The following is a 26,832-nucleotide window of genomic DNA, read 5'->3' on the forward strand; positions in this document are numbered from 1 at the left end:
ACAACTGCGGGAGACACGTCCCAGCTGCGCTGTTGCATTCCACCCTCAAACACGGCAAGCGCAGGTTCATTGCTGAGCCCTGCGGTCAGTTAAGCTCTTTAGAGTGCTTGAAAAGTAAATGCAACAGAAATAGCAAGGGGGGTTTAAATACGATTTGTTAAGGTGAGGAGCCAAATAGAAAAGACCCGCCTGGAGTTCCTGTTTACACACATTTCATCAGTAAAAAACAATACAACGTTTTACAGAGTATCCTCCCCAAAACTGTACAGAAATTACAAACATTTCCCCTCTGTCCATAAAGCAGACTTTAAATTATCCCATTTCATAGTCCATATTCAAGGCAACAAGTGAAACGATGTTGCTCAGTTCGTCTTGTCGGAGAAGCAGGATCGTTCTTCTGAGCTGCAGTCCTGCTAGAGATGTTACTCTCCAAACACCCCTAGAACGTTGACTCCTGATGCACCAAAATTCACTCGCCTGCAAAAACAGCATTATAATGATAAGACACAAGTAAGTTAAAGCTCCTATTTAAAACAAATCTTCATTACAAGAAAAACTGCCAATCCCGCACATCAGCATTTTAACAGTTATGTAGGTATCGTGTTTCACCTCGAATTAAAGACAGCTCTTTCAGAACAAAAAAGTCCGGACATTGCTTTTATGTCAGTGCAGCTTTCACTGTGCACTCAAAACTCCTCTTCTTATGCCAAAAACAAGAGATTACAGCACTATGGCAGTGTCTGTCTCCTGTTTATAAATAGCACAGTACTTCTAGCAAGAAGGTAGCAACCTGGTTGTCTGGCCAAGGCCACTATTCCGCAGCATGGACTCCACAGGATTTTTCAGCCAGCACAAGACCAAAGAAAAGCACAAAACATTTCCTGCACGCTCATGCACACAAAACTGACATGATTTTGTAAAAAGGCTGCCATTACTTAAAATGAGAAGAGCATTTTAATTCCATCAGTATCGTCCTATGATAGCAACTTCAGTTACGGTATTTCAAAACAGAAAGCTCCTGCTCAGATCTCGTGTGCAGCGCAATGATACGGAATTTTTGACACTTACCCAAGCATCCCAGATTCTTTTGTCTTTATGATGTACAGAAACATAAGCAATGTATGGAACATGTTGTTTCTGCCCTGAATACCACAGGAAGAGAAAAAAACTTGGAAATGAAATCACGTGCAAACAACCATACCAATATCTTGGAATGTCCTATTTAAAACAACTGTCATCCCCTGTCCTGATCTTAGGTGGAGCAGCACAATTTTTCCTTCAAAATTTTTTGCAAGATACATATACTGCAGTGTGCGCCCTGTCGGCCTGTTATATCATCTGAGATGAGAAAAAACTATAACAGAGACCTTGCGAAATGGTATTACAGCTTAGACTGCTGGGGTTTTACCTCAATTTTTATCTTTCAATTAGGCAAACACCAGAAAAAGACCAAGCTTGTTTTCTAGATGGATTATCACCCTCAAATATTTTTAAATGCTTTTTAAAAGAGCTTTTCTGAAATCAGAAAATCAAGTCACAATCGGGGCTCAATAATAAAATCAAGATGTACAGGAAAAGTCTAGTATCTTGATATTGAGATTAGATGTTTCCCTCCAAAAACTCTTACAGACAAGCATCAGTCTTGTTGGCACTGAGGAATAGCAACACACCTCAGAGCTTACATAAATTAGGATTTTAGAATAAATCATCAGAAAATAAACAACAAGAGGAAGCTGCTGCCTGGGCACTGATGTACCTAAGTTAGGCACTGAAGCTATCATTCAGCAGCAGACTAAATACCACACGATGGTCAAAGATCGTGGTAACATTTGCTTTCTGCACTGAGCCAGCCTACATATTCAATAGATGTGGCTAGTTCCAAAGGAAAAGGAAGAACAAAAAAGAAACCAATGAGGTCTGCTCAAGGTTTCCTGACAGCAGAAAAAACTAACACGATCATACCTCGGGCAGATTGTAGACCTGGCGGTGGTAGATCAGCTCATAGTGGGGTGGATTGATGTTGCTTTGGTAGATGCAAAATACATTTTCATTTGTAATGTCTGTGAATTAAAGTTTTAAAATAAGATAGGGATTTTAAGAGCGCTGATGGGATCCAAGCAGGAAACAGCAGCTAAACAAGCGGTCCAAGAATGCCAATACCTGGTTTATCTGGTGTTTGAACAAAGTGTAGGGCAGTGAAGGTTTTGCCATCGGGGTATTTGGGGCTAGGGGGCAGTCTGGCATCGAGGTAAGTGCAGAATATGTGCATAAGGATCTGTGCAAACAAAAACAAATCTCATTTTAGCATCATTAAGAAGACTGACAGTACAGCAGCTTTCTTTCCATAATCTCAGATATTAGTTAGGGTATTTGAGAGTCTGTTGCTGCATCATGGACTTAATTAATCCCACTATGTTTAGAAGCCCAAGGCAGCTTAACACTTAGAGCACTGAATTCAATGGTCCAGGGCACGCCACAGACGTCAAGACAAGTTTATTCTTCCTGTAAATGAAACTCTTCCAGTCACAACACGTTAAAAAGGTGCTGCATGCGAACTGAACTCCTGACATACAAGTAACTATCTTCACATCTCACAGAATTTGCAAAGTCACAGATCTGAATAGCATGTATAGGACAAACTACAAGATACCTGATTTCATGATGGTTTCTACGCTAGCTGCAAAGATTTGGCTTAGAGAGGCCGATCCAATCTAATGACAACTTTTCCAAACGCTACACTTACCCAGCAAGTTGCTCCTCTCCTGTCAAAAATGGCAAAAAAAAAATCAATGGACAAACTTGAACTGCTCATGAACCTTACCAGCTTTCAACATTTTGGAAGACAGTCCTAGAACAAGTATCTTCTTAGCTAACAGCGAGAAAAATCGCAGTACTGCATGTTGTGTTTTAACTCTTACAGTAGAGTTCTCAACATTCTTTGGGTGCAACGTGACCAAATTACTCTGTAGTATGATACCTCCTGTGTTCAACATAGGATTTGTTTGGCAGATGAAAGAATTTCTATGGGCTAAATGCCCAAAGCCTCAAGAGGTCTAGCAGAAATTATTGCTTTAAGTTGCATGCAATGAGACTAACATTACCGTTAAAAACTCTTGATTTGGCACTTATTGTCGTGAGTTAATGCCAAAGCTTCGAGACAAGTGTTCAATATTAATTTCATCTGTTATATCAGAACTTCTTTCCCAGAATCTTTACAAGTTTAGTACATTGTCCAATACTACCTCTCTTAGCTGGTTTCATTAAAAGACAATGAATTCAGGGTGTGATGGTCTGTGTTACGGTCTTTAATACTTTCAAACTGCTCAGCTTGCTGTCTACCAAGATAGCCAGAGCTGCTTCCCAGCTTGTCAGTCCCAAATATTTAGTCATCTTCACAACTAGAAAATCAAATCTTATTTCAAGACAGATTTTGCTCAGCTTTAGCTTCCAGCAATTCAATCTTGTTGCATCTTTGTCAGCAAGGTTGTAAAACTTGCATATGAATCTTCTTTCTGCTTCTCCCCAGGAACTGAACATCTATAGAGGGAATCAAATCACCTGAACTCTCCTTTCAAATACAGAGTTCAACTGAAGAGTCACATGTGAAGCTTGTTCTCCACTCCCTGGATTATCTTGAGGCCTTTCTTTTAACTATTTCAGTTGAATTTTCAAGTCACTGTATTCACTGAAGTGCTTTCTCCTGACCTTTTGCATTAATTGGCTAAGCATGACTACAAGTCTGTTCTCAAGTAAGATAATGTAATGCCTGTGGATTTCTCAAGAAATATTACTGAATTAAATAAACATCAAGACACGCCACTTAATCCATTTGTTCTTCTAACCATTACGGCAAAGGAAAATTTTAAGGTTTATCTTGCATGAGAAATTATGAAGTTTGGTTAAAGCAGACTTTTTTTCTTTTTTTTCTTCTTTTTTTTTTTTTTAATAAGGTAAGAATATTGCTCTAACAAATCCGCAACCTTCTGTCAGGTTGCTCCCAAAACAGTTACCTGACATCTGAGATGAGTCTAAATAAGAGGCTGGCTTAAGACTAAGACATGAAATCGCATTTTTGTGATCTGCACAATGTCCAATCCCATTTGCATTCTTCCTTGCATAATTTCACTGACTACAATGGGATTATCAGGATAGGGAGGCAAACAGGATTTTGACCATGTTCCTCAAAAGACCTAATTGCTACCACACACAAAAATCTACCCTGAAAGACACACTTTAGGAAGTTATATTAAGCCTTCTTTGAAAACTTACAGCACAGTCAGTGGGCAAGTCAGCATCTCACTTACGGCCCTTGAAATCTCCTCCTCTGTTCCATCGGAATGAGCTCATGTATCCTCCCTGAGAAAGCTCTGAAAAAACAAAATTTATTCAGCTACTGGAGGTTGAAGGTGCAAGGATATATTTGACACTAGCTTCAAGAACACTGCATGTATTTTCAGTGCACAAAATAGGAAAAATTAAACTAAGGAAGTGCTTATAAAGATATAAAGTTAGGGGAGTGGAGTTTACAAGGTAATTTTTATTGGTAATTAATGAAGGAATTAAATAGGACACTTCATACCCCAAACTGAGAGAAGAAATAAAAACTTCCATGCCAAGTCCCACATCATTACATTGGTCTGAAAAGAGGAAGTTGGAAAAACTACCTCTGCTACTTGAAAAGCAGCTCTTCTCCCTGCTGTGACTGTAGTTCAAACCTCTTAATTGACGGGGTATCTGACACCACCGACGCTTGACCAAGCTAACGGAAACATTTTAAAGTCAGTATGGTAGACCACATACCTTTGATCCTTTCAACCAAATACTCTTGATTCGCTGCAATATCCAAATACTGCATTATAGCGTACAGAGTTGGCATGACTGGAGCTTTAACAAGCGCTGCTTGTTTCAGATTGCTGATGCTGGCTTCTGCATGCGACAAGAGCCAGCACGACATCTGCATCCACGACAGAAATTTGAACATTCTCCCTTACAAGACGTTAACAAATGCACTGTCACAAGGAGGAACTGGTTTTTTGTCTCACTGTTTACTAAGGTAACTTACTAAGATAATTTACTAAGACTTATACAAAGTTAACAGCTTATCCAATACTCCAAATGTTTGTTTCCAATCCCAGTGAAGTACTAGCTGTCTCCCTTAAACCACAGAACATAAACGCTATGCAGCACTGTGTGGTTGCAAAAGACGACAGTCCCTTATCTGAAGGGCTTGCATTCCATAAGAAAACAGAAACATATGGTGTGAAAAAGGGAAGAAGTAACATCCATTTTAAAGAGCAGTAGGAGAGCAGCAAGGTGGAGATGAGGTCAGTAAGTGATCAGTTTTTCACAGGCACCACAACAGATGCAGATCTTGAGGACAGACTACAAACAGGCCAAAAAAAAGTAGGCTTTGTTTAAAAGAAGCATATCAAATCCTGCTCTTGATTGAGGGGGATATGCATGTGATAGGGCAATGGAAGGAGTTCCTTCAGAGTTGCACTATGAAATTTTAGCTAGAATTCTAGCTCATCAAAATGCTTAAAAAGGACGGGGGGGGGGGGGGCGCAAAACAGCAAAATCCAACTGCCCCAACCATCTTTTCTTCTAATGCCCATAGCTCTCCAAAATCCACCTGAGATTATCCTCCCCAACCCCACTTAGTGCTACACCTAGCACTTAAATAATCTTTAATGCATCTTAATCTTAAAATGATCTTAGATCTTAAATGCAAGTTATTAATAGCCTATCTGTGATAACAGAACTATTCTAAGTTAAAATAAATAAATAAATAAACTTTAATATATCTTAACCGTAAAATGATCTTAGATCTTAAATGCAAATGATTAATTGCCTGTGATAACAGAATTAATTTAAGTTAAAATGAATAAATAAATAAATACTTCCTAGGTCTATAGATTTATTATTATCACAGTCATAAGATGACTTCTCAGTTCTTAAACAATATTTGGATACAATGTATCACATCTAAATTTTCATAAAACTTTTTGTGGCCTGTTTGCTTTCAGACAAGACAGCAGGTAACAATTTAAGGAAGTAACAGCAATAGGTTTTTCAGGAAGTAGCTGATTTTAAGGAAGTTTGGAAAGACACATACTACTGTAGACAGAGAGGGGTGACAGGCAACCATCCTTGCAACGTGTGATAGTTTTCTGACAGTTTAAGATACAAGGATGTTAATTTGAGCCTTTAACTCTCCAGGAATAAATTCAGAGGAAAGAAGAGGCTTAAGATTTTTATGCTATTGCAGCATCAGCATGCCTTTATCAGTATTTCCAGAAATCCTATGAAGAATCCTTCCAGTTTAGTAAAATGCATTACATGAAGCAAAGATCACACCAATACAAACAGGAAACGGAACTGTAATTCTTAGCAGACTTGTTTTCTGTACTACCTATGCAGTGCCCTGCTATGGGGTGGCCTGCTACCAACCACCACAGGGAACCCCCCAGTTACTCTATCATCATACCTCCAACCTGCATTTCTGGGTACCCCATTCTTCTCAGCTGACTGCTCACAGACTCAATCTCTTGTACAAGTGGCACTAAAATAGTCTCATTAATCCACTAGGAAAGAGAAATGCAAAAATTAAAAAGCTTAGAAGCAACAAGAATGTGACAAAAATGTTAGTTTACTCTCTAGTCAGCATCACTGTTACAATCACAAAGGAGTTTAACAACAGGAACTTTGAAGTCAACCAAGGAGGAAAAGTAATTAAGAGCATCAATTTAGATAGGGGTGATTGGCTCTAGAAAGACCCTCTAAAATGCCAAAAATTCACTATAGAGGACTTGGGAAAACAAATCTCCAGACAGCAGTGATACTGATAAAGCTTTCCTGTACAATGAGAAAAGGGGTATTCTGAGGCTCTGCACGTCACTCATAGTGGTAATTTAAACTTTCATGGGTCCACTCCCTCTCAAAACCCTTTCAGGAAATGAAGGGCCTGATAAACACAATATGTGACACTTGTATGTGACACGATTTGGGAACTGAAGCCAAGCTGCCTGTAGGTTTATGAACAGATGCTTAGGAATCTGGTACAGAACAGTCATAATCCCACATCTCATAGAAATCTTTTACTTTTCACTCGTCCCACTACTTAGAAGAACTACATATGTGATAGTTGCTGACTGAAGGGGTAATTCAAAGTTAGGCTTACAAATTATTTTGTCATAGTATGTGATTGTATTTCCTTTGCCAAAGCAATTGCCTAAGACCAAAATTTTCTTTTTGTTTTCTTATTACACTCCTCAAGGCTGTTGGAAAAAGTCAATGGGCTGGCATTTCCCATGCTTTATTTGAGTCCAGAAGGAGTTTGAAATACAGGAGAAAAAACAATTCAGAAAATTGGGTTGTAGAAAGCAAAAACAAGTCTTTTCACATCCACTGTGTGTTAAGATGCATGTGTCTTCATTCAAAGGTGGGTGAACTTTACAACTGTAAAGTTTTCAGAACAGAAAACACCTAGGTCAGCAAGTGCCGAAGTTCAGGTTGGAAATGTGTCCTAATACTTCTTTGTTACAAGCATGCTGTTTTAGTCTCCATGTCCAGGCCCACCGTAATCCTCAAATAGACTCAATTATGTAATTCTTCTCACTTCCTTAGGTATACATGGAGCACTGAGGTACTTTTTCATTCTGCTGTACCTATTCTAACAGCAAGAACAGGCAGTTCATAGGGACCGGACTTACACTTCTGAACCTAGCGGTCCAGGAATCTAGGTAATCAAGCTGTCGTCGATTCACAATCACCCTTGCCCAAACCTATGGAAAGAACATTATTACCTACATACAGCAACCTAACAGAATACCAAAGAGTTTTTAGGGCCTAAGATGTTTTCTGACCGCAGCCACAGCACATAATTCAAATTGCATTTGTTCCAGAACTCTCATCTAATGGCTGTATCATGTGAATTCTACAGTAGCTTACCATACTACTCTCCTACTCTCTTTTCACAGTACACTAAATCTCCCGTGACTCCAAATGCACAGTTTTGAGTTCCCTGCTCTGTTAGGATAAAATTGGTCCAAGTTGCAGGATAGACTAAGTTAATGTACGACATAAAGAAAACAGATCAAATTTAATTAAAAGCTACGTTAATGACATTCTTTTGAATCAGACTTATTCCAGACACAAGTGTAAAGGAGAACAGTTTTACACACCTTCAACTATTTCACTACATTAGGTACAGGTCAGTTTCCAGTCAATTTTTATGTCACAAGTTTATTTTATCCAGAGGACAAAATGGTAAAAAAAAAGTTCCACAACCACCATTCTTGAGTTGAACTCAAAGTCTGTCTGTTCTCAGACACACAGTAATATTAAACAATTTCAAATAAAATAATTCTGAACAGTTGGCCAAACCAACAGAAGTTTCCAGCTTTCCACCGTGGCCTACACGGTGAGTATTAGTTAATTACAAAGACCACAAAGCTTGAAACCTGAAATTCTCTCAGGAGTCAGTTTTCCACCTAAACACAGGTACCTTGTTCACCAAGGAAGAAATCATTTTACAATTTTACAATTTTACAATTGTAAAATTTTACAGTCCAGAATTTGAAATGTATACCCCTTGTGGCAAAAAGTCTTACAAGCTGTATGAAGACGGTTAAATGCTATAGGATTTCTCCCTTTCTAGCACCGTTGACGGAGTTCACATTTGGATGGAGCCACATATTTTAGAGCCCTGTTTTTCTCTCTTGGCTCCTTTGGTGCTGAGCTTACTTCTTCTGCAGTCAGTGGAGAGCTCAGACGAGCTTCGTCCTTGTGTGCTGATGGAGCTTGGGGCATGCAAGCCACCTGATACTGGTACTTTCTCAGCACCTGTGCTTGCTCTACTAAGGAATGGCTGTAGTTCCAAAAGGTTGGGCTGCTGGAAGGAGAGCTGGAACATGAACTTGCTGAAATGACATTGAACAGCCATAAAATTATCACCAAGTAACCACAGAAGCAACACTGCAGGCAATAGGTCACTATATTAAGGCTTTGACAGGAGAGATGTGCTCATGAATTATCATAAATACATACACCAAAATCTGTCTGCATAAACACTGATTTCATCTTTATATTAATAAGGCACTGTCCCTATCCCAGACAAAAACTGCCTGCAGGTAATTCACCACCTTTAGCTAAACTGCGTTCTCCACAAAATATCCCTCTCATCGAGGTGATAAAGCCCTTCATCTCATTATAGTCCACTATACACAACAAATGCTACAGAGATTATTAGTATATCTATAATATAGACTAGTACTTCAGCAGCTCTCTTTCTGTGCAGGAATCTTTTCCAACTTTTCTCACCAACTCCTCATCAATAAAACCAACATCCCCTCCTTGCCAAACTTTTCAGGTTACATAAAGTTATTTATGTACCCAATTGAAGTCTACGCTGTTTCTCTTCTTCGCTTCGAAGGTACTTTTGCAGTGACTTGCGGTCTGTGATTTCATCATCTTGACTCATACGGGAATTATACCGCATTGGTGAAAAGTGGCAACGAGACCTTAGCCCGGTGCTTTCCACTGGCCCAACACTTGAGGCAAATGGTGAACCAGTAGGAGAAGAGCTGAAGCTGGAAACCTTTGGGAAACAAAAGCAAACAGTTGTGTCACATGAGGAAAGTGAGAGTTCCATTTTGACTTTATAAACTAAATGAATAGATCAACTCAACATAAGAATTGATTACTCTGCTGATTGCTGCTATAAAATATGCTCTCGTTTTGGGGAAGTTTTTTGCTATTTTGTAGTTACATTCTAGTTTCTTATTTTTGCTTTGCTCTGAAACAAGCTAGCTACTCTAAAACAAATAAATTAACACCAGGGAAAGAGGATGAATACTGACAAGACAAATTTCATCTGCTTTGCAAACAAAGCGAACACACACACAGGACCCTCCACTGCCGGCCGCACACCTCCAATGGCTTACAGCACAACACAAGGACACGATAAGCAAAGCCAAACCGTTCCCCTTGAAGCCACCTTGGTCATTACCTTACTGTAGCTGCTGCTTGGTGAATAGGTTAAAGCACTGCTATAAGAAGCACTATTGCTTGACAGAGCCTGCCGCTGAGGGCTGTACCCTGAGATACAACCAGAAGTAAACTTTGGACTGGCCCTGAAGGGCCGGGATGGGCTGTAACTCAGCACAGTTTGACCCTGGACTCTAGGAGAAGGCGTAGAAGAAGGGACTTTCTTCGCTGCCAGCTCATGTGCTGGAATTATTTGTACCGCTGCAATAAGCAAAAAAACCCACAATCAGCACTGTACATGCAGCAGCCCAGAACTCTCCTCCTCACTTTAAATACAAAACAAAACACACATACACAACTCTCTTCCCTTAAGGAAATTCTATGACACTAAAAAGATTATTCTAGTCTGACCCCTACAGGATTCAGCAGTCAACCCCAAAGACATAAAAATCAGAAAACTGGGACACGTGATCATAATGCAATACAAATTCTACAATTTAAAATTTCAGTTAAATTCTACCAAGCACCTTTGCATAACCTGAGGCAATTATTTAACTTATTTGGTCAGCTGCTCTACCTGCCTGCTTCATGTGTCTTTAGCACATCTAATGTCTCATTTACCTGTGCAAACCCAGATATTACACTCCTCAGCTGCGGTGATATAACCCTACTCCCGTATCTGCCGCTCTTTCTCTGGAGGCAGCCTAGCAGTATGTAACACATTGTACTAGCACCTTGCTTTTGCTGTATTTTCAAACTCTGCCAAGTTTTTCTATATTTTACAACATCACTTAGACGTTCAGAACTTTTCAGAGCAACTGCTCTCTAGTCTGTCATTTTCAGACTGCACACTAAGGTCTCTTCTCTCTTTCTAATTTGGCTCTCTCCAGTCAGTACGATGATAGTAGGATATCAAATTTAAATATAATCCTATACACTCTGCCTTGTTCTCAATCCCATTTATAGGTTACAAATTCCTTGTCCAGCTTCATAAAGTTTAAGTCTCTCTCACTGCCCTTTTAACAGCCCACTCTCCTTTTGTACTGGTTGTTTCCTCTCCACTTCTCCCCTTAATTGCTCATCAATTTATCACTTTTATTTTGAATTTTTATAGGCTGCAGTTAGTTCATCTTACTGCTCTTGTCAGATGAGGTAGCTGAGAACTCACTTCACTAAAGATTCATGGACTTGAGAAAGACATCATCTTTTAAAAAAGTATTTATAATTTATAACCCCTACCTGCATTCTGCATCCCTAGAAGGATCTGCTGTCTACGAGTCATGACCAAGGTAGTTGGTGCCATTGTGTACTTGAAGTACATCCAAAAATCAAATAAGGCATTCAGACTGAACAGGGACACAAGCGCAAGCTCTAGAACAAACACAAAGGTTTTTATCATGCTAGGCAGCATAAACAGGAGTAACAGTAAATGATCTGAGAAAACAAGTTTATACACAAATCAAGAATAGTTTATTATTAGGGCTACCAATAACTGCCAGTCTGAGCACGGACGTAAGACAACTTCTCCTTTTTATGCAAGAACCATTAGAGATAAATTTCCTTTCTATATTGAAATTCATTTGTGTTGCTACAATACGTATTTGCAAAAGCAAAAGGTATTTTCCAGACAGGATACAAAGCACTGCAATGAAGTTTCATGCTATTTATCAAGTGTCTTCTGCCAAACCTTCTGTCACTCATTACCTGACATTGCTCTCATTCTTCTTCCTTTTCATCCGCTAATAGTATTAGATACAATTACTTTTGAGCCTACTCATTTGAAACCAAATTTGATTATTTGGAAATGTCCTGCAGCCCTACAATACAACACAGCGCTATTATTTCAACTATTCCCCAAAGCCTTATTGCACACATTAAACACATTTAAGGTAGGAAACCTGTTCTTCACACTCTTTCTTTCTTGTCACTAAAACGATGAAATTCCAACAGCACCAAAAGGGATAAAGGAAAACAAAATGAAGCTTGGTTATTAAAAAACAACAACAACAACAACAAAAAACCCCAAACCTTAAAAATGCTTTCCCCAGCAAGAAAAATGAAGGCTGAAACCTTCCCTCCTCCCTAAAACTAATTCACATGCTGTGACAACTCACCAATATACCAGAGTGGCCAAAATGCGATGTTGTAATAGGAACTTATAAGTTTTCCAGTCCTAAAAAGAAAAGGAAGAAGTGATCAATTTAACAGTAATTGGGTTCTATGAAATATTTAAGCATATACAAAGTAGAATGCTTTACTTAGTTGAGTCAGATATAACAATCAACATACATGTCAGTATATATCATCCCCCCAACAGACATATTAAGGAGGCCCCAGGCCCAGACCACTTTCCGCTCTTCAGCCTCCCTCCTAATCTTCACAGTCCTGTCAAGGAGCGAAGCTGCAGGAATCTGTTCTGCCGCCATTGTCTGCAACAGGAAGCACACAAAGAAAGTTAAAGATTGAAAATTTATATACAGTTAGATCCTCACTCTGTACAAGACCTTTAAAAAAGTAAAAAAGCAAAAAGAAATTACATAAAAGGACTTCACACTGAGGTACCGAATCGTGTGTGGTGTTAAGAATGAGCTTCAGTGGTTTAAAAACAAAACAAAAAAACAAACAAACAAAAAAAAAAAAAACCCAAAACAATATTCCTCTTATAAACTGCATAAGCACTGTCACCTCTTCACAGTGAAACAGTTTCCATTTTCTCCACTGAGGTACAGAGGACAGAAAAGAGAGCCAGATTCCAACAGCGTTTTTGAGAAACAGCATTTTTCGGAATGCTGAGGCAGCACTGCCTTCTCCAAGCAAGGAAAACAGACCAAGAAAACATCTTGCACAACCTGGCAGTTTTCCTACTGAAAACTCCCACCTATCTCCTTCTGTCAGCTCAGGACAGCTCTATACCCTCCCCACACCCTCCCCCCTTTACACCACAAAATGCCCTATGTAACAGAAATAACGCTTCCTACATATTCTACTCTTCTCATCACAAGAAACTATCATGCCCCTCCCCTAGCCACCTGCTTTAAAACTTCTCAGGTACTTCATCGCTGACGACAAACACAAACCACGAGCCTCCTAGTACAAAGACTTTAACTGAAATAAGGCTATTCCCTACCAAGAAAAATTACACCGCCCACACCCTACCACCATGCACAACCCTCCCCACACACACCACACTCTAGCACACACCACGCCACACACACACACACACGCGGGCGCGCTTGTCACCCGCCGGCAGCCCGCCGCACTCCCAGGCCTCGCTGCCAGGCCCTGAGTCGGCAGCGACACCGCCGCTCCGCTCCGCTCCGCCCCCGAGGGCGCCGCGGCCCAGGCCCAGGCCCAGGCCCCGCCCACCGCCCTCACCGCAGCCGCCTCCAACGATTGGTCACGTGGACGTGACGTCACCGGAGGCAGTTCCGCGGGGCCAGGAACGCCGTTGCAGGGTGACGCTCGCGCAGCCGCCCCGGACGCCCCGGCCGATGGCGCCTGCCCGACCCGGCCGCAAGCGGCGCCAGGCGCCATGGCGGCCCCGGCGCGGCGGCCGTGACGCCCCCCGCGCCCTGCCGCCCGCCTTGGCCGCCACCGGCTGTGCCCACACCCGGCCGTACCCTTCCCCTGCTCGGCTCCCACTACGGCCGCGTGCGGGCACACCCCCCGGCTGCCCCATGCCAGAGCCTGGCCAAACGTGTTGCTATGCCTGAAAACCTCACCATGAGGAGCAGGGAGGAATAAAAGCACCGCTGGCCGCTGAAAGGGAGCACAACGAGTTACAGCAGACCGCTCTGTGAGCGCGGGCCAATGGACAACCTCAGCTGCTCCAAAACCCTTCCTGCCTTTGCCTCAGTTCCCAAGCACCAACCTGAAAGCAAGAAAGCCTAAAAAAGGAGATTAACTACAAGCCTAGACCGCACAGTTATCGATAAACACAGCATCTAACGCTTGGCCACTCTGTCCAGTGTGCTGTAGGTGACCCTGCTTGAGCAGGGGGGGTTGGACGAGATGATCTCCAGAGGCCCCTTCCAACCTCCACCCTTCGATGATTCTGTGATGGGCGCTTTCTCTCGCAGCTCCTGCTGTGGGGGTAATGGAAAATGTGTGGAGGACAAAGAGGCTAGAAGCTGGTCTGAGGTGCAGATCCTTACCGAGGTTTGTCAGTCTGCAGAGAGAAGGGGACTCAATGCTCATGAAGTGCTGATGAAAGTCTCGCTGAGCAGGCTCTCAAGCAAAGCTCCTGCATTTGCAGATGCGCACGTACCAGATGGAACGATGAAGCCTGGTCCTCCAGAATCGCCATTGCTAGTGAGGGGCCGTAGGCTTTGCCCTGACTTGGGCTTGCTGGAGTGTCAAGGTGGAGCAGTGTGGCACTTGGAGGAGGCTCTCCTTCAGCAGCTTAAAGGCCTGCCAGCTTTCTTGAGCTCCTTTGCCCTTCTGAGCTGCCTCCCCTGGCGTCCCCCTAGCAGGTCTCTGCAGAAGGGGAAGCCTGCTCGCCTCAAGGTCAGCCTCTGGGCTCTGCTGCTCTCCTTCCTACCTGCCCTCAGGCTCTGCAACTCCACTAGTTCCCGGGTGCTACAGCCCAGGTGGCCATGGACTCTGCTGGCACCAAGCCTCCGGGGTGGCTGCTTCCCCTTCTGGCCATGGGCACCCACCTTCTTCCCCTCACGCCCACAAAAGCCCAGCACTCAAGGGCACCCAAGACACACACAAGAGCTGGCAGTTCCCTGCCACCATGCAGCCAGCACTGGGCCCCAGCAAGGGGGGCCCAGGCTCAAGCACTTCCTCCCCTCAGAGGCGTACAGCAGCTTTTTCCTCCTCTCCCCACAGGCCCCCCGGCCCCAGGACATGTGTTGGCCATGGCAGGGCCCTCTCCATGCCTCTCCCCAGCACCAACAAGACGCAGCACACCCCTAGGCCACAGCCACCACAGCTGCAGCCAAAGAGCTACAGCACGACTGTGGCGGAGAGCTTCCCTGGCAGCAGCCCCCAAGCCCTGACTCCTCAGCTCTGCTCTTCAGGCCTCTCCAAAGTTCCCACGCTGCAAACGGACGAGCTCACCAGACACCCAGCCAAGAGCCACCTGACTTGGGGCAGTTGGTTTAATTCAGCTTCAGAGAACTTCCTGTGTGCTCGCGTGGCTCACAAGCAGTGCTGCTGCTGCTGCCGTTGTGGCTGCTGCTGTGGCCACTGCCGCTCCCCATGGGGCTCCCACTGCCGCTGATGCTCTGTCTGACACTGGGTCTTCGTTTGCCGCTGCCACTGCCAGTGGGGCTGCTGTTGAGTCTAGCATTGGAGCTTCCACTGCCACTGCTGCTACGAGCGGGTTTCCCGCTGTGTCCAACATTGGAGCTTCCACTGTCAGTGCCACTGTGTTTGCCACTGGCACTTGGGCTGCCGCTGTGCCCACCACTGGGGCTTCCAGTGACGCTGCCACCGCCAGTAGATCTGCTGCTGCGTCTGCCACTGGGGCTTCCACTGCTTCTGCCGCTGTGTCCAGCACTGCCACTGCCGCTGCCACTTGGTCTGACAGTGGGGCTTCCAGTGCCACTGCCGCTGCCACTGGGGCTGCCACTGTGTCTGACAGTGGGGCTTCCAGTGCCACTGCCACTCTGTCCAGCACTGGCACTGGGGCTGCCGTTTGGTCCGACAGTGGGGCTTCCACTGCCCCTGCCGCTGACACTGGGGCTGCCGCTCTGTCTGCCACTGGGGCTCCCGCTGCCACTGCCACGCTGCCTGCTACTGACACTGGGGCTGCCGTTCTCTTTTGCAGTGGGGCTTCCACTGCCGCTGCCTCTGGGTCTCCCGCTGACACTGCCGCTGATACTGCCCCTGCCACTGCTGCTGCGTCTTCTGCTAAAACTGGCTCTGCTGGTCTCTTTGCCACTGCTGCTGCTCTTTCTTCTGCTTGCCTGTGTCTCCGCACATGGCTCTTCTTCCCCCAGCACAAGGAGGCAGAAAGAACAGGCTGTGTTCTGCCCTGGCAGAAAGCCCAGGAAGACTGCAGACTCGTGAGGGCCAGGGATGTTTGCGGGAGCTTCTGAGGGTGTTGCCAGGCTCACCATCATGGGACATGGGAGCTTGTTTGGACACAGCTCATCAGCCCGTGGCGGAGGCTGCTGGTGCCAGGACAGGCGGATACCTGTGTCGTCTTGGCTTCAGCAGTCAGGGAGAGCTTTGCAAAGGGGCACACCAATGCTGGAAGCATCCCTTTGCACTCAGCTGCTCAGATCTTGCAGGTGCCACTGTTGGAGGCCATTCTCAGCACTCAACAGCTGCCCCTTGGCTGGAAGGCAAGGCTGAGCCCAGGCCAGCCCTGTGGCTTGCTCATGGGGCAATGGGGCTGCGGCCGTACTGACACCTTGTCTCTCTCGCTCGGCCTCAGAGCCCTCCTGCTTCTCTCCTCCCCTACTCCCTCAACCCCGCTCCCTTTTGCAGCCACAGCCCTTCAGCTCCACAGCAATGCTGGGCATTTGCTGGGGGCTGCAGGGAGGGACTTAGTGACAGGCTTTAAGCCACGTAAATCTCATGTCAGAAAAAGTCACAGCACACTCTAGGCAGCACAGTGGCTCCGGGATTACAAGTGGCACCCCTTGCTGCCTCACTGCCCCTCAGTTCTGCCAGGCTTCTCCTGGAGCTGCCACATACCTGCCCTGTCTTGCAAGGCCCCTCTTGACTGTCCAGCCCTTCCTCCTCTTCCTCTAGGCAGGAGAAGTAGACCTTCAGGGTCACTTGCTTCTCTTCTCCCAGCTGGTATTGGACAATCTTCTGAATACTGGGCTTTTCTTCAACCAGATTCTCAGCACCCTCCTGCACCTGCAAGACAACTCCACACTGTGCAATGTGCCCCACTTCAAAGTCCACTCCGCTGCTCTCCACATGCTCCTCGCCAGCATCTGGGGACTGCAGGACCGTGGCAATCACCAGGCCCCTGGCTCTGGCCTGGCCTGGGGCACCCCACCGGACAACGGCTGCTGCAGGCAGGGGCTCCGCAGCCCCAGCGGCAGAAGAGCAAGGGGCACTGCAACATGTCCCAGGCTTTGTGATCTTTCTCCTGAGCCTTCCTGCCAGCACCCTATTGCCCTGAAGACCAGCCACGCTGAACATCCCCTTCTCATTTGCACCAAGCATCTCAATAATCAGACAGCTGAGCAGAAACTCTCCATGGTCTCTCACTGAAAACCCCAGCACTACCATGGCCAGAAAAAAAGAGAGGCCCCCAGGGGCTCTGCTGGAGTGTTCAAGGAGGGCACAGCAGCAAGAGCTATATTGCAAAACTAGAGCCCAAGCAGTGCCTTTGAAGGCAAGCCCTGGGCCAAGTCAGCCAGGGCTCAGCAGAGCCCATGGGAAGGGCTCTTGTCCCAGAGAAGAATGCTTCTGCAGACAAAGGAGCTCAGGGAGGAGCACCTACCTGTCTTGCCTTCGGAGCGCTTTCATTCACAGCCCACACAGCTCGCACTCTAGCGCGTGGCGGTTGTTCCCAGGCGCCTGGGGCCGGTCGTCTGGCAAAACACTCTGGGGTGGTGGAAAACATCCTGCGAATAGGCACCAGGGAGGTGGCATGAGCCCGGGGAAGCTAGGGAGTTTGGACTCCACGCAGCGCTCCCAAGGGGGGCACCTGCTTCTGCAGCAGAAGGCAGTTCTGCAGCAGCAGCACGGGGGTTCCACTGACGGGGATCACATCCACAGACACGGAAATCACCTCCCGCCAAAACACCCACAGCTGCACCACGTGCCCGCTGGAGAGCTCCGGGTGCCCACAGCGAGACTTTCTCTCCAGGCAGCAAGGAGAGCAGCAGGGTCCCCTACAAGGACAGCCTCCAACTCACACCATTACCTGTGTCCTGCCACATGCATTAGCCACTGCTCCGTGGCCCCAAGGACTCGGTGTTCCGGGATGGGCAATGGATTGCTGCTGGGTACCCAGCAACAGAGAAGGAGAAAGGCATCAAGGCAGCCCAGAATAAAGCCCTTGTGTGGTGGGAGCCAGCACAGAGTTGGCCAAAGCCCCCCACAGAGCCCACATGAAGGCAGAGCGTGCCCGGAGGTCACAGGGACTATGTCGCTGGGAAGTCTTGCCCCCAAAGCACTTTCAGAGCAGCCTTCGCCAGCCCTGGCACTGCAGCCCTAACAAACCCGTGCCGAGAAGATGCTCCCTTGCTAAACTGGAGGCTAGGGAGCCAACAAATATACTCACGTTGGAAACATATGGCGACGGGGAGTACGGGCCTGGACATCGAGGGCTTTGGTGGCTGCAAGGATCGAGTCTCTCATCTCCAGCATCTGCACAGGGGAGAAACACAGGTGAGATGCTGCAAAGAAGAGGATCTTGCTGCTCACAAGGGCAGCCAATGTTTGCACTGTTCAGAGAAGAAGCTGCCTCTCAGAACAGCAGAAACAACCTTCTCTCTTGCTCACTGCAACCCCTCCATTCTACACAATAGCTGCTCCCTGGACATACAGGCAAATGGGAAAAAGCTCTGGCAGGCTTTTGTCAAGGGCAAGAGCCAAGAGGCTGATCCAGGAGAGCAGTTCTTGCCTAAGGGAGAGACTGAGGAAGGGCAGCGCAGGGGAGGGCTGCTGACTAAGATCAAGGGCAATGTGCACGGCAGTCCTGCTAGGGAGGACAGGAGGGGGCAGTGGGGGCTACAGCAGGTCTCTTTTCTCAGAAGGGAAAATTATTTCTCAGCCTCTGCTCTGACCCTTCCCATGTGCCTTCCTGCAAACACCCTATTGTCCTGAAGGAAAGACCAGCCACACTGAACATCCCATTCTCATTAATCACACAACTGAGCAGAAACTGAATTTTCTATCACAGAAAGGCTCTGCAGTTCAGAGGCAATCAAAAATGGGACCCCGGTGCCTCTGCTGGTGTGTTCAAGGAGGGCGCAGCAGCAAGAGCTATATTGCAAACCTGGAGCAAAAGCGGTGCCTGTGAAGGCAAGCCCTGGGCCAAGTCTTGCAAGGCTCAGCAGAGCCCATGGGAAGGGCTATTGTACAGACAGCGCCCATAGCACAAGGCCTGGGCAGAAAGCAGGCTGGCACATGAAGGGCCTCAATGAGGAGCACTTACCACTCCAGACCTCTGACGGCCCTCGCTCAGAGGACATGCAGCTAGTGCTCGGGCTTCTCTTCGTTCCTTCTTCCTGCCCGCTGCTGCACTCTGTGCAGAGCACTCTGAGGTGACGGGCACTGGCCTGCAAATACACACCGTGGAGAGGTGATATGAGCACAGGGGGAGTAGGGTCCCCAGCTGGCCCTCACCAGGTTCACACCTGCTCCTGCAGCAGAAGGCAATTCTGCAGCAGAAGCACAGGGGTTCCACTGACTGGGGCCACATCAGAGCATCACCTCCCACCAAAACACCAGGGGCTGCACGTCATGCCTGAAGGAGAGCTCCAGGAGCCCAAGGGAGATTCTCTCCAGGCAGTGAGGAGAGCAGCAGGGTCATCTGCAAGGACAGGCTCCAAGGCACAGCATTACCTGCTGTCCTGCCAACTACATAAGACCTGAACACTCTGGGTTCAGGGATGGGCAATAGGTTGTTGCTGGGCTCTCAGTGTCAACAAGAAAGGTATCAAGGCAGTCAAGCATAAAGCTCTTGCATAGTGGGAGGCAGCTCTGCAGAACCCTCTCCCCACCCACAGAGCCCAGATGAAGGCAGAGCATGCATGCAGGTCACTGGGACCCAGCTGCTTGGAATTTTTGCTCCCAAAGCACTTTCAGAGCAGCCTTCACCAGCCCTGGCAATGCAGCCCTAACAAACCCATGCGGAGAGGCTGCTGCCTTCGTCAGGCAGGGGGAAAAGAAGTAAGGCAAAGTACTCACCTTAGGAACATGTTTGGAAGAGGTGCAGGGGACACAATCGGAGCTGCTTTAGGAGCTGTCGGGATTGAATCCCTGTGTATTTTCATCTGCAAAGGTGAGAAAGAGAGGTGAGATGCTGCCAAGGAAAGGATCTTGCTGCTGGCAAGGGCAGCCTATGTTTCCATGCTTCAGAGAAGAAGCTGCCTCTCAGAACTGCAGAAACACCCATTGCTCTTGCTCACAGCAGCCCCTCCATTCCACACAAGAGCATCTGCAGGGGAATATGGGCAAAGAGCTAAATGATCTGGCAGGCTTTTGTCAAGGGATGAGCCAAAAGGCTGATCCAGGACAGAATGGAGACGAGAGGGAGGCAAGCACAGGGGAAGGCAGCTCACTAAACTCTAGGGCAATGTGCAGGGCAGTCCTGCTAGGGAGGACAGGAGGGCTCAATGGGGGCTATGGCAGCTCTGTTTTGCCAGAAGGGAAGGTTCTTCCCCAGCCTCTGCTCTGAGCCTTCCCGGGAGCCTTCCTGTCAGCACCCTTTTACCCTGAAGGGAAGCCCAGCAAGGCTGAACATCCCTTTCCTGCTTGAAACAAGCATCTGAATTATCATAGAGCTGAGCAGAAGCTCTTCACTTTCTGTCACAGAAAGGCCCAGCACTTCCAGTGCCACCAGCAGGAGGGCCCCAGAGGCTCTGCTGGTGTGTTCACGGAGAGCAAGGTGCAACAGCGTGTGCATTCCAAAACTACATTCACCACTGTTGCCTCTGAAGGCAGGACTGGGTGATGTCGGGCAGGCTCAGTGAACCCATGGGAAGGGCTCTTGCAAGCCAGCGCCCATAGCACAAGGATTTTGCAGGAAGCACGCTGGAAAAGAAGGGCCCCCAGCAGTGACACTTACCGCTCTGGCATTCTCGTCCACTTCATTCCCAGGCCACTCAGTAGGTGCTCCAGCTTCTGAAGATGGCTTCCTCCCACCTGGCACTGCCTTCTGGGCAGAGCACACTGGGGTGCCTAGGGGTGGACTGCAAATACACACCACGGGGTGGTGGCATGAGCACAGGGGGAGTAGGGTCTCCATTTCAGCCTGACAAGTTGGGCACCTGCTTCTGCCGCAGAAGGCAGTTCTGCAGCAGCAGCACGGGGGTTCCACTGACGGGGATCACATCCACAGACACGGAAATCACCTCCCGCCAAAACACCCACAGCTGCACCACGTGCCCGCTGGAGAGCTCTGGGCACAACCACAGTGAAAATTTCTCTCCATGCAGGAAGGTGAGCAGCAAAGTCATCTGCCAGGACAGGCTCCAAGGCACAGCATTACGTGGTGTGCTGCCAGCTACATTAGCCACTGCCCCGTGGCCCCAAGGATCTGTGATCCGGGATGGGCAATGGATTGCTGCTGAGCACCCAGTGACAAAGACAGAGAAAGGCATGAAGGCAGCCCAGAATAAAGCTCTTGTGTGGTGGGAGCCACCACAGAGCTTGGCCAAAGCCTTCCAACAGAGCCTGTATGAAGGCAGAGCATGTGTGCAGGCCACTGGGATGCAGCTGCTGGGAAGTCTTGCTCCCAAAGCACTTTCAGAGCAGCCTCCACCAGCCCTGGCAATGCAGCCCTAACAAACGTGTGTGGAGAGGCTGCTGCCTTCATCAAGCAGGGGAAAAGAAGCAAGGCAAAGTACTCACGTTGGAAAAATACTTGGAAGAGTACAAGGGGCCTCAGTCTCACTCCTCTGGCTGGCTGCGAGAACTGAGTCCCTCATCTCCAGCATCTGCAAAGGTGAAGAACACTGGTGAGATGCTGCCAAGGAAAGAATCTTGCTGCTGGCAAAGGCAGCCAATGTTTGCACTGCTCAGAGAAGAAGGTGCCTCTCAGAAACTCAGAAACACCCATCATTCTTGCTCACAGCAGCCACACAAGAGCAGCTGCAGGGGAATATAGGCAAATGTATTTAAAAAAATAAATCTCTGGCAGGATTATGTCAAGGGCAAGCACGAAGAGGCTGATGCAGCAGAGCATTGGGGAGTCAAGGCAGGCAAGTACAGGGGAAGGCAGCTCACTAAACTCTAGGGCAATGTGCAGGGCAGTGTCCTGCTAGGGAGGATGAGAGAGGGCAGCGGGGGTTACGGCAGCTCTGTTTTCCCAGAAGGGAAGGTTCCTTCTCAGCCTCTGCTCTGACCCTTCCCTGTCAGTGCTCTTTTACCCTGAAGGGAAGCTCAGCAAGGCTGAACATCCCTTTCCTGTTTGAACCAAGCGTCTGAATAATCACACCGCTGTATAACTCTCCATCTGCTATAGCTGACAGGCCCAGCAGTTCCACGGCCACTAGAGCGAGGGCCCCAGAGGCTCTGCTGGGAGAGGTTAATGGAGAGTGAAGGAGTCGTGAGAGATGCATTGCAGAAGTAGAGCACAAGCAGCGCCTTTGACAGCAAACCCCGGGGACAGTCACGCAGGGCCCAGCGGAACCCATGGGAAGGGCTCTTGTCCAGCCAGCGCCTACATTACGATGCTTTGGCAGAAAGCAAGCTGGCAAAAGAAGGACCTCCATCAGGAGCACCTACCTGCTCTGATAGCCAATCAAGGGCCAGCCAGCTCCCGCTCTGGCTTCTGGCAGCTGCTTCCTCCAGCCCACTAAGTCCTCCTTTGCAGAGCTTGACTGAATTGCTGGCAGCATGCTGCAAATACACACCATGGGGAAGTGTGACACAGAGACTCCCCGCCACCCAAACACCCAGGGCTACACAGCGTGCCTGAAGGAAAGCTCTGGGTCCCACAGCAAGACTTTTTCTCCAGGCACCAAGGAGAGCAGCAGTGTCAGCTCCAAGGACAGGCTACAGGACACACCATTACCCACTGTCCTGAGCACTCCAGTTGCCTCTGCTGTGTGGCCCCCAAGGACAAGCTTTCTTGGAAGCTTCAGAAATGGAACCAGGAATAACTGCTCCATCCCTTGCATTCCCTCCATCACCCTCTGCCATTACCCCAAGTGTCTCACCTGTCTCGAGGCTCTTCCTCCACCATGCCTTCCTCCACAGTGGTAGCCACAATTTTTGATTCAGGCTGCCTCTCTCGTTGGAGGAGGCGCTGGCCAGACACATTTTCTGTAATCAGAAGGGAAGAAAACACTTCAGAGCAGCATCACGGTGGCCGTTAAAACCGGAGTGGCGTGTAGATCCTTCAACAAACATCACAGGCCTACACAGTCAAGCCAAAGGCCGTGCTTTGGCAATGTGTAGGAGAAACACAGAACGGCCTGCTTTGAAGATGGAAGGAAGTCTTCGCACAAGTGAGCAGATTGTCGACTCCCCATCAGGGCTGAGCTGCCTTGCCTCTAGTGCCTCATGCTAGGCGAGTCACGGTGCTGCAGCCTTGGCTCCAACGCCCTGCCAAGGACCAACAAAGGAGAAGGTGCAAAGCCCAGCCAGGCATCAGCCACTCCATTACCTTCCTTGCTGCTGGCAACATCTAGTCCCTTTTTCTCTTCCCATCTGGGCTTCACAGCTCCCACAGATGGTCTTCGAGGGGCACGCTCAAGCACATACCTGTAAACCAGAAAAAGACATTGCTCGCAAGGAAGGGCCCCGCATGTCCTTTGCTGCTTCTGTGAATTCTGGGCGCACAGACACGTGGCCCAGCTGCTAGGAAGAGCAGCCTTTCCCAAAGGGGGAATATGCAGGACAGGTCATCTCCTGCAGGACTCCCTCAGGAAGTGCAGGGACCCAGCATGCCTGCCTGCAGGGCCACAAGCTTCCTCCTCACACTGCTCCAGGCCTTCCCTCTACCCCTGGGGAAAGAGCTCCTTCTCAGCTTTCCAAAGCAAACCCTCCAGGTCAACACTGCAGCCTGCCTGACAGCTCCTGAGCAGGCTCCTGTGCAGGCAGATCAGACAAGACCCCTTTCCTCCAGCTTTCCACCCTCTTAGGAAATTCTAATCTAGACCTCCACAGCCCTTGCAATCCCTCCCAAGCTCAGGGCAGAGCATCTGCAAAGAACAGCCTCCATTCCTGGGCCACTAATGGAACAAAGGCCTTCCCAAGGTGGGAGCCAGCACACAGCTCAGCAGAACCCCCACACAGAGCCCAAAGCCAGGGCATGGCTGAAGGACATGGGGAACGAAAGCCTCGGAAGACTTGCTCTGCAAGCACCTCCTGAGCAGCCTTCACTAGCTCTGGCAACACACCTCGACCAAACCTGCATGAGGAGCTGCTCCTTGGGTGAGCCAGGGGCTCAGGTGGAAAGGAGCAAACCAAAGTACTCACGTTGGAAAGACAATGAGAGAGCCAGAATGGATCAGGGAAGCCGCTGTTTGGGTGCTTGCGAGAACTGAATGCCTCATCTCTGGCATCTGCAAAGGGCAGAGACATGGGTGAGATGCTACGAAGAAAAGGACCTTGCTGCCCACAAGGGCAGACCGTGTTTCCACTAATCAGAGAAGAAGCTGCCTTTCAAACAGGAAAACACCCCTCGCTCTTCCTCACAACCCTGTCTCCATTCTACAGACCAGCAGGTATGGAATAATACAGGCAGATGGCCAGAAACACTGGCAGGCTTCTGTCAAGGGCAAGAGCCAAGAGGCTGATGTGGGAGAGCAGTTGTTGCCTAGTGGAGAAGTCAAGGGAGGCAAGCAGAGGCCTTCTGCACCAGAAAGCCAAGGCTGAATGACACGGCTGCACTGGAGACCTGGGCAAAGGCCCTGGCTTGCAATGACTTTGTCTGTGACACACCCCGAGAGTCTTCCGCAACTTGAGGAGCAGCTGTTGGATTCACTGCCCCACAATCCCAAACATGGCCAGAGGAGGCCTGGAGACAAATGGGATCCTAACACAAAGACCTCAAGCGAAGGCTGACTTTCTGGAAGACTTCTGGAGGAAGCCTAGCAGGAAAGAACTCCCAGGACCTGGCAGTGGGGGGAAAGCGGTTGCTTTGGACTTGGCCAGGCTTGCAAAGGAGCGAGAAGAAGAGCTGTGGAAAAGGCAGACTTACGTCCAGAAGAGCTTTGAGCAGCTGTGGAGAGTCATTCAGCCTGCGCAGAAAGCCTCTGTAAAACCGCATTGTCACCTCTTTGCCTTCAATGAGAAGCACGCCAGTGTCCTTGAAAAGAAGGGCCACGTTCTTCCCATTGGCCAGGCAGCAAGACAGAAGGTACACGGTCTCCTCCACACAGGCCACCACTGTTTTCCAAGGCACGGAGATGGCCACGGCTACGTGAGGATACTTCAGGGTCTCAGCTTTCCTGCGCCCTAGGCAACAAGCAAAGAGCAGCCCAGTCACGGACGGAGCCCTTCAGCAGGCTCCCACACAGTGCAGGGAGCCTGAAGGTCTTGCGGCAGCACAGAGCTGCAGAGCTCTCTGCTTTAACCCCCACAAAAGCCCCCACAGGAGGCTCCTGTCAGCCCTCCCTGGCCCAAATTCAAAGCACTCTGCAGCCTCCTGGGACAAGGCTACCGCAGGGCTTCCTTCCCTGCACAGACACCAAGAGCAAGCCCTGGCCACCTCCTGGGAGCGGGAGGCAGGAGGGCAGGCCAAGCAGAGCAGCAAGGGGGCCAGCTGCCAGCAGAAGGCAGTGCACAGAGGAATGGTGCCGGCACTCAGGCCATGCCAGCTTTGACGAGCCTTAGCTGTGCCATGTCACGCTGGCTCCAAAGGAGGAGGAAAACACATGGGCTGCACAACAGCCTTCCACGCTGCCTCTTAATCCATCGGTGTTAGGAAGCAATAGGAAGGACTTGTCCTTTTGAGCAGACGGCTGCTGTGGCATCAACGGGGAACAACAGTGGCAACTACACGGCACTGGAAGCAGCAGCCACAAAAGCCCCACTATGGAGCCACCCGTTCAAACCATTCCAAGAGAGACACACCGAGAGACTCTCGTTGGATTCTGCATTATAATGTTGTGACAATCAAAACACCCTGAAGCTCTGCTCAGCACCTGGGGCAGCAAGTTTCGATTTCTAACAGCCCCTGGGAAACAGCAGAGAGCCACAGCCCCGCGATGTCCCCATGGGAAGCCGAGGTTTCAGTCTGCCTTCTTACCAGCAACAGAGGCCTCCTCATGGCTGAGGCCCTGAAGATCCATAAGGTTGCTTGAGAGGCGAAATGCGGGTCTCCGAACAGTCAGAGGACCATTCTTGCCAGCAACGACTTGTTTTGTAACAACACTGAAGGTGGCAAGGGGAATAATTCGCATGTCCTGCAGGCAGAGAAGTGTAGAAAAGCCTCAGAAGCATGGTAGACAGACAAAGAGAGAGTTGTTCTCCAGGCATGGCCACGGTACTAGGTGCCCTGCTCATGGCTGGCATGCAAAGGGGCAAGACGGAGCCTTCTGGAAAGCTTGGCGGAAGCCCTGGAGAACTCCCTAAGAAGGCCATTCCCCATAGTTTCCTCCCCCTCTTCCTCAGCCTCCAAAGGCAATGTTGCCTCCCCTCCAGCACACAAAGAAAAGGCTTTCCCAGAATGGCTCCCGTTTTGGCCTTGCACTCTGCCAGGATCTCCAGAGAGGGCCCAGAAAGCCTCCCACCCTTCCAGCAACCGCAGCTGCACTGCACATTTGGCATCTCCCTTTTGGGAGAAGTTGTTCTGGGGCACAGTTGTCATTTGCAGCATGCTTCTGCAGGGGGGTTGCTTTTGCTTGGAGAGGAGAGGCAGGACTATTGCGGCCCATGGCCCCAAGGGGTCAGTGCTGCTGCCAGCATGGGTGTGGGAGGGGAGGGAGAGGATGGCACACCCACCTTGTTCAGCACCAGCTTCTCCAGGATGTAGTTGGAGACACCCTCCCAGATGGGCATGGCCACTGCAGAGCAAGGCAAAGACACATCATGCCCCCTGCACCACAAGGCACCATCAGCGGAGGTCCCTTGGGGCACCCTTAGCCTGCCCAGGCCCCCCAAAGCCCCTGGGCATCTACAGCCCATCTTGGTGCTCAGCCTCTCAACAGCGATCCTGGGCAAGGAGGTTGCGAAGGCCTTACTCCGCGGGGGGACGATGGGCACCCGCTGCTCACGCTGCGTGGTGCGGCCAGCGTCCCGGAGCTCCAT

The 26,832-nt window shown here is 48.7% G+C and overlaps 1 protein-coding gene across 1 annotated transcript; it reads right to left on the reverse strand.

Moving 5' to 3' along the window:
* Positions 1 to 422: 422 nt before the first annotated feature.
* On the reverse strand, positions 423 to 26,832 carry LOC134154729 (transmembrane protein 209-like). The gene is given in 20 exon segments (XM_062601407.1): positions 423 to 477; positions 1,069 to 1,142; positions 1,963 to 2,060; positions 2,161 to 2,275; positions 4,270 to 4,367; positions 4,801 to 4,926; positions 6,488 to 6,584; positions 7,713 to 7,784; positions 8,746 to 8,921; positions 9,394 to 9,598; positions 10,010 to 10,248; positions 11,227 to 11,358; positions 12,102 to 12,160; positions 12,277 to 12,416; positions 13,710 to 13,746; positions 18,188 to 18,273; positions 24,782 to 25,038; positions 25,832 to 25,988; positions 26,527 to 26,588; positions 26,766 to 26,832. Coding segments are annotated over 20 exon segments (2,352 nt in total).

Source organism: Rhea pennata, unplaced genomic scaffold (genome assembly GCF_028389875.1).
Source record: "Rhea pennata isolate bPtePen1 unplaced genomic scaffold, bPtePen1.pri scaffold_33, whole genome shotgun sequence".
Lineage (NCBI taxonomy): Eukaryota > Metazoa > Chordata > Aves > Rheiformes > Rheidae > Rhea > Rhea pennata.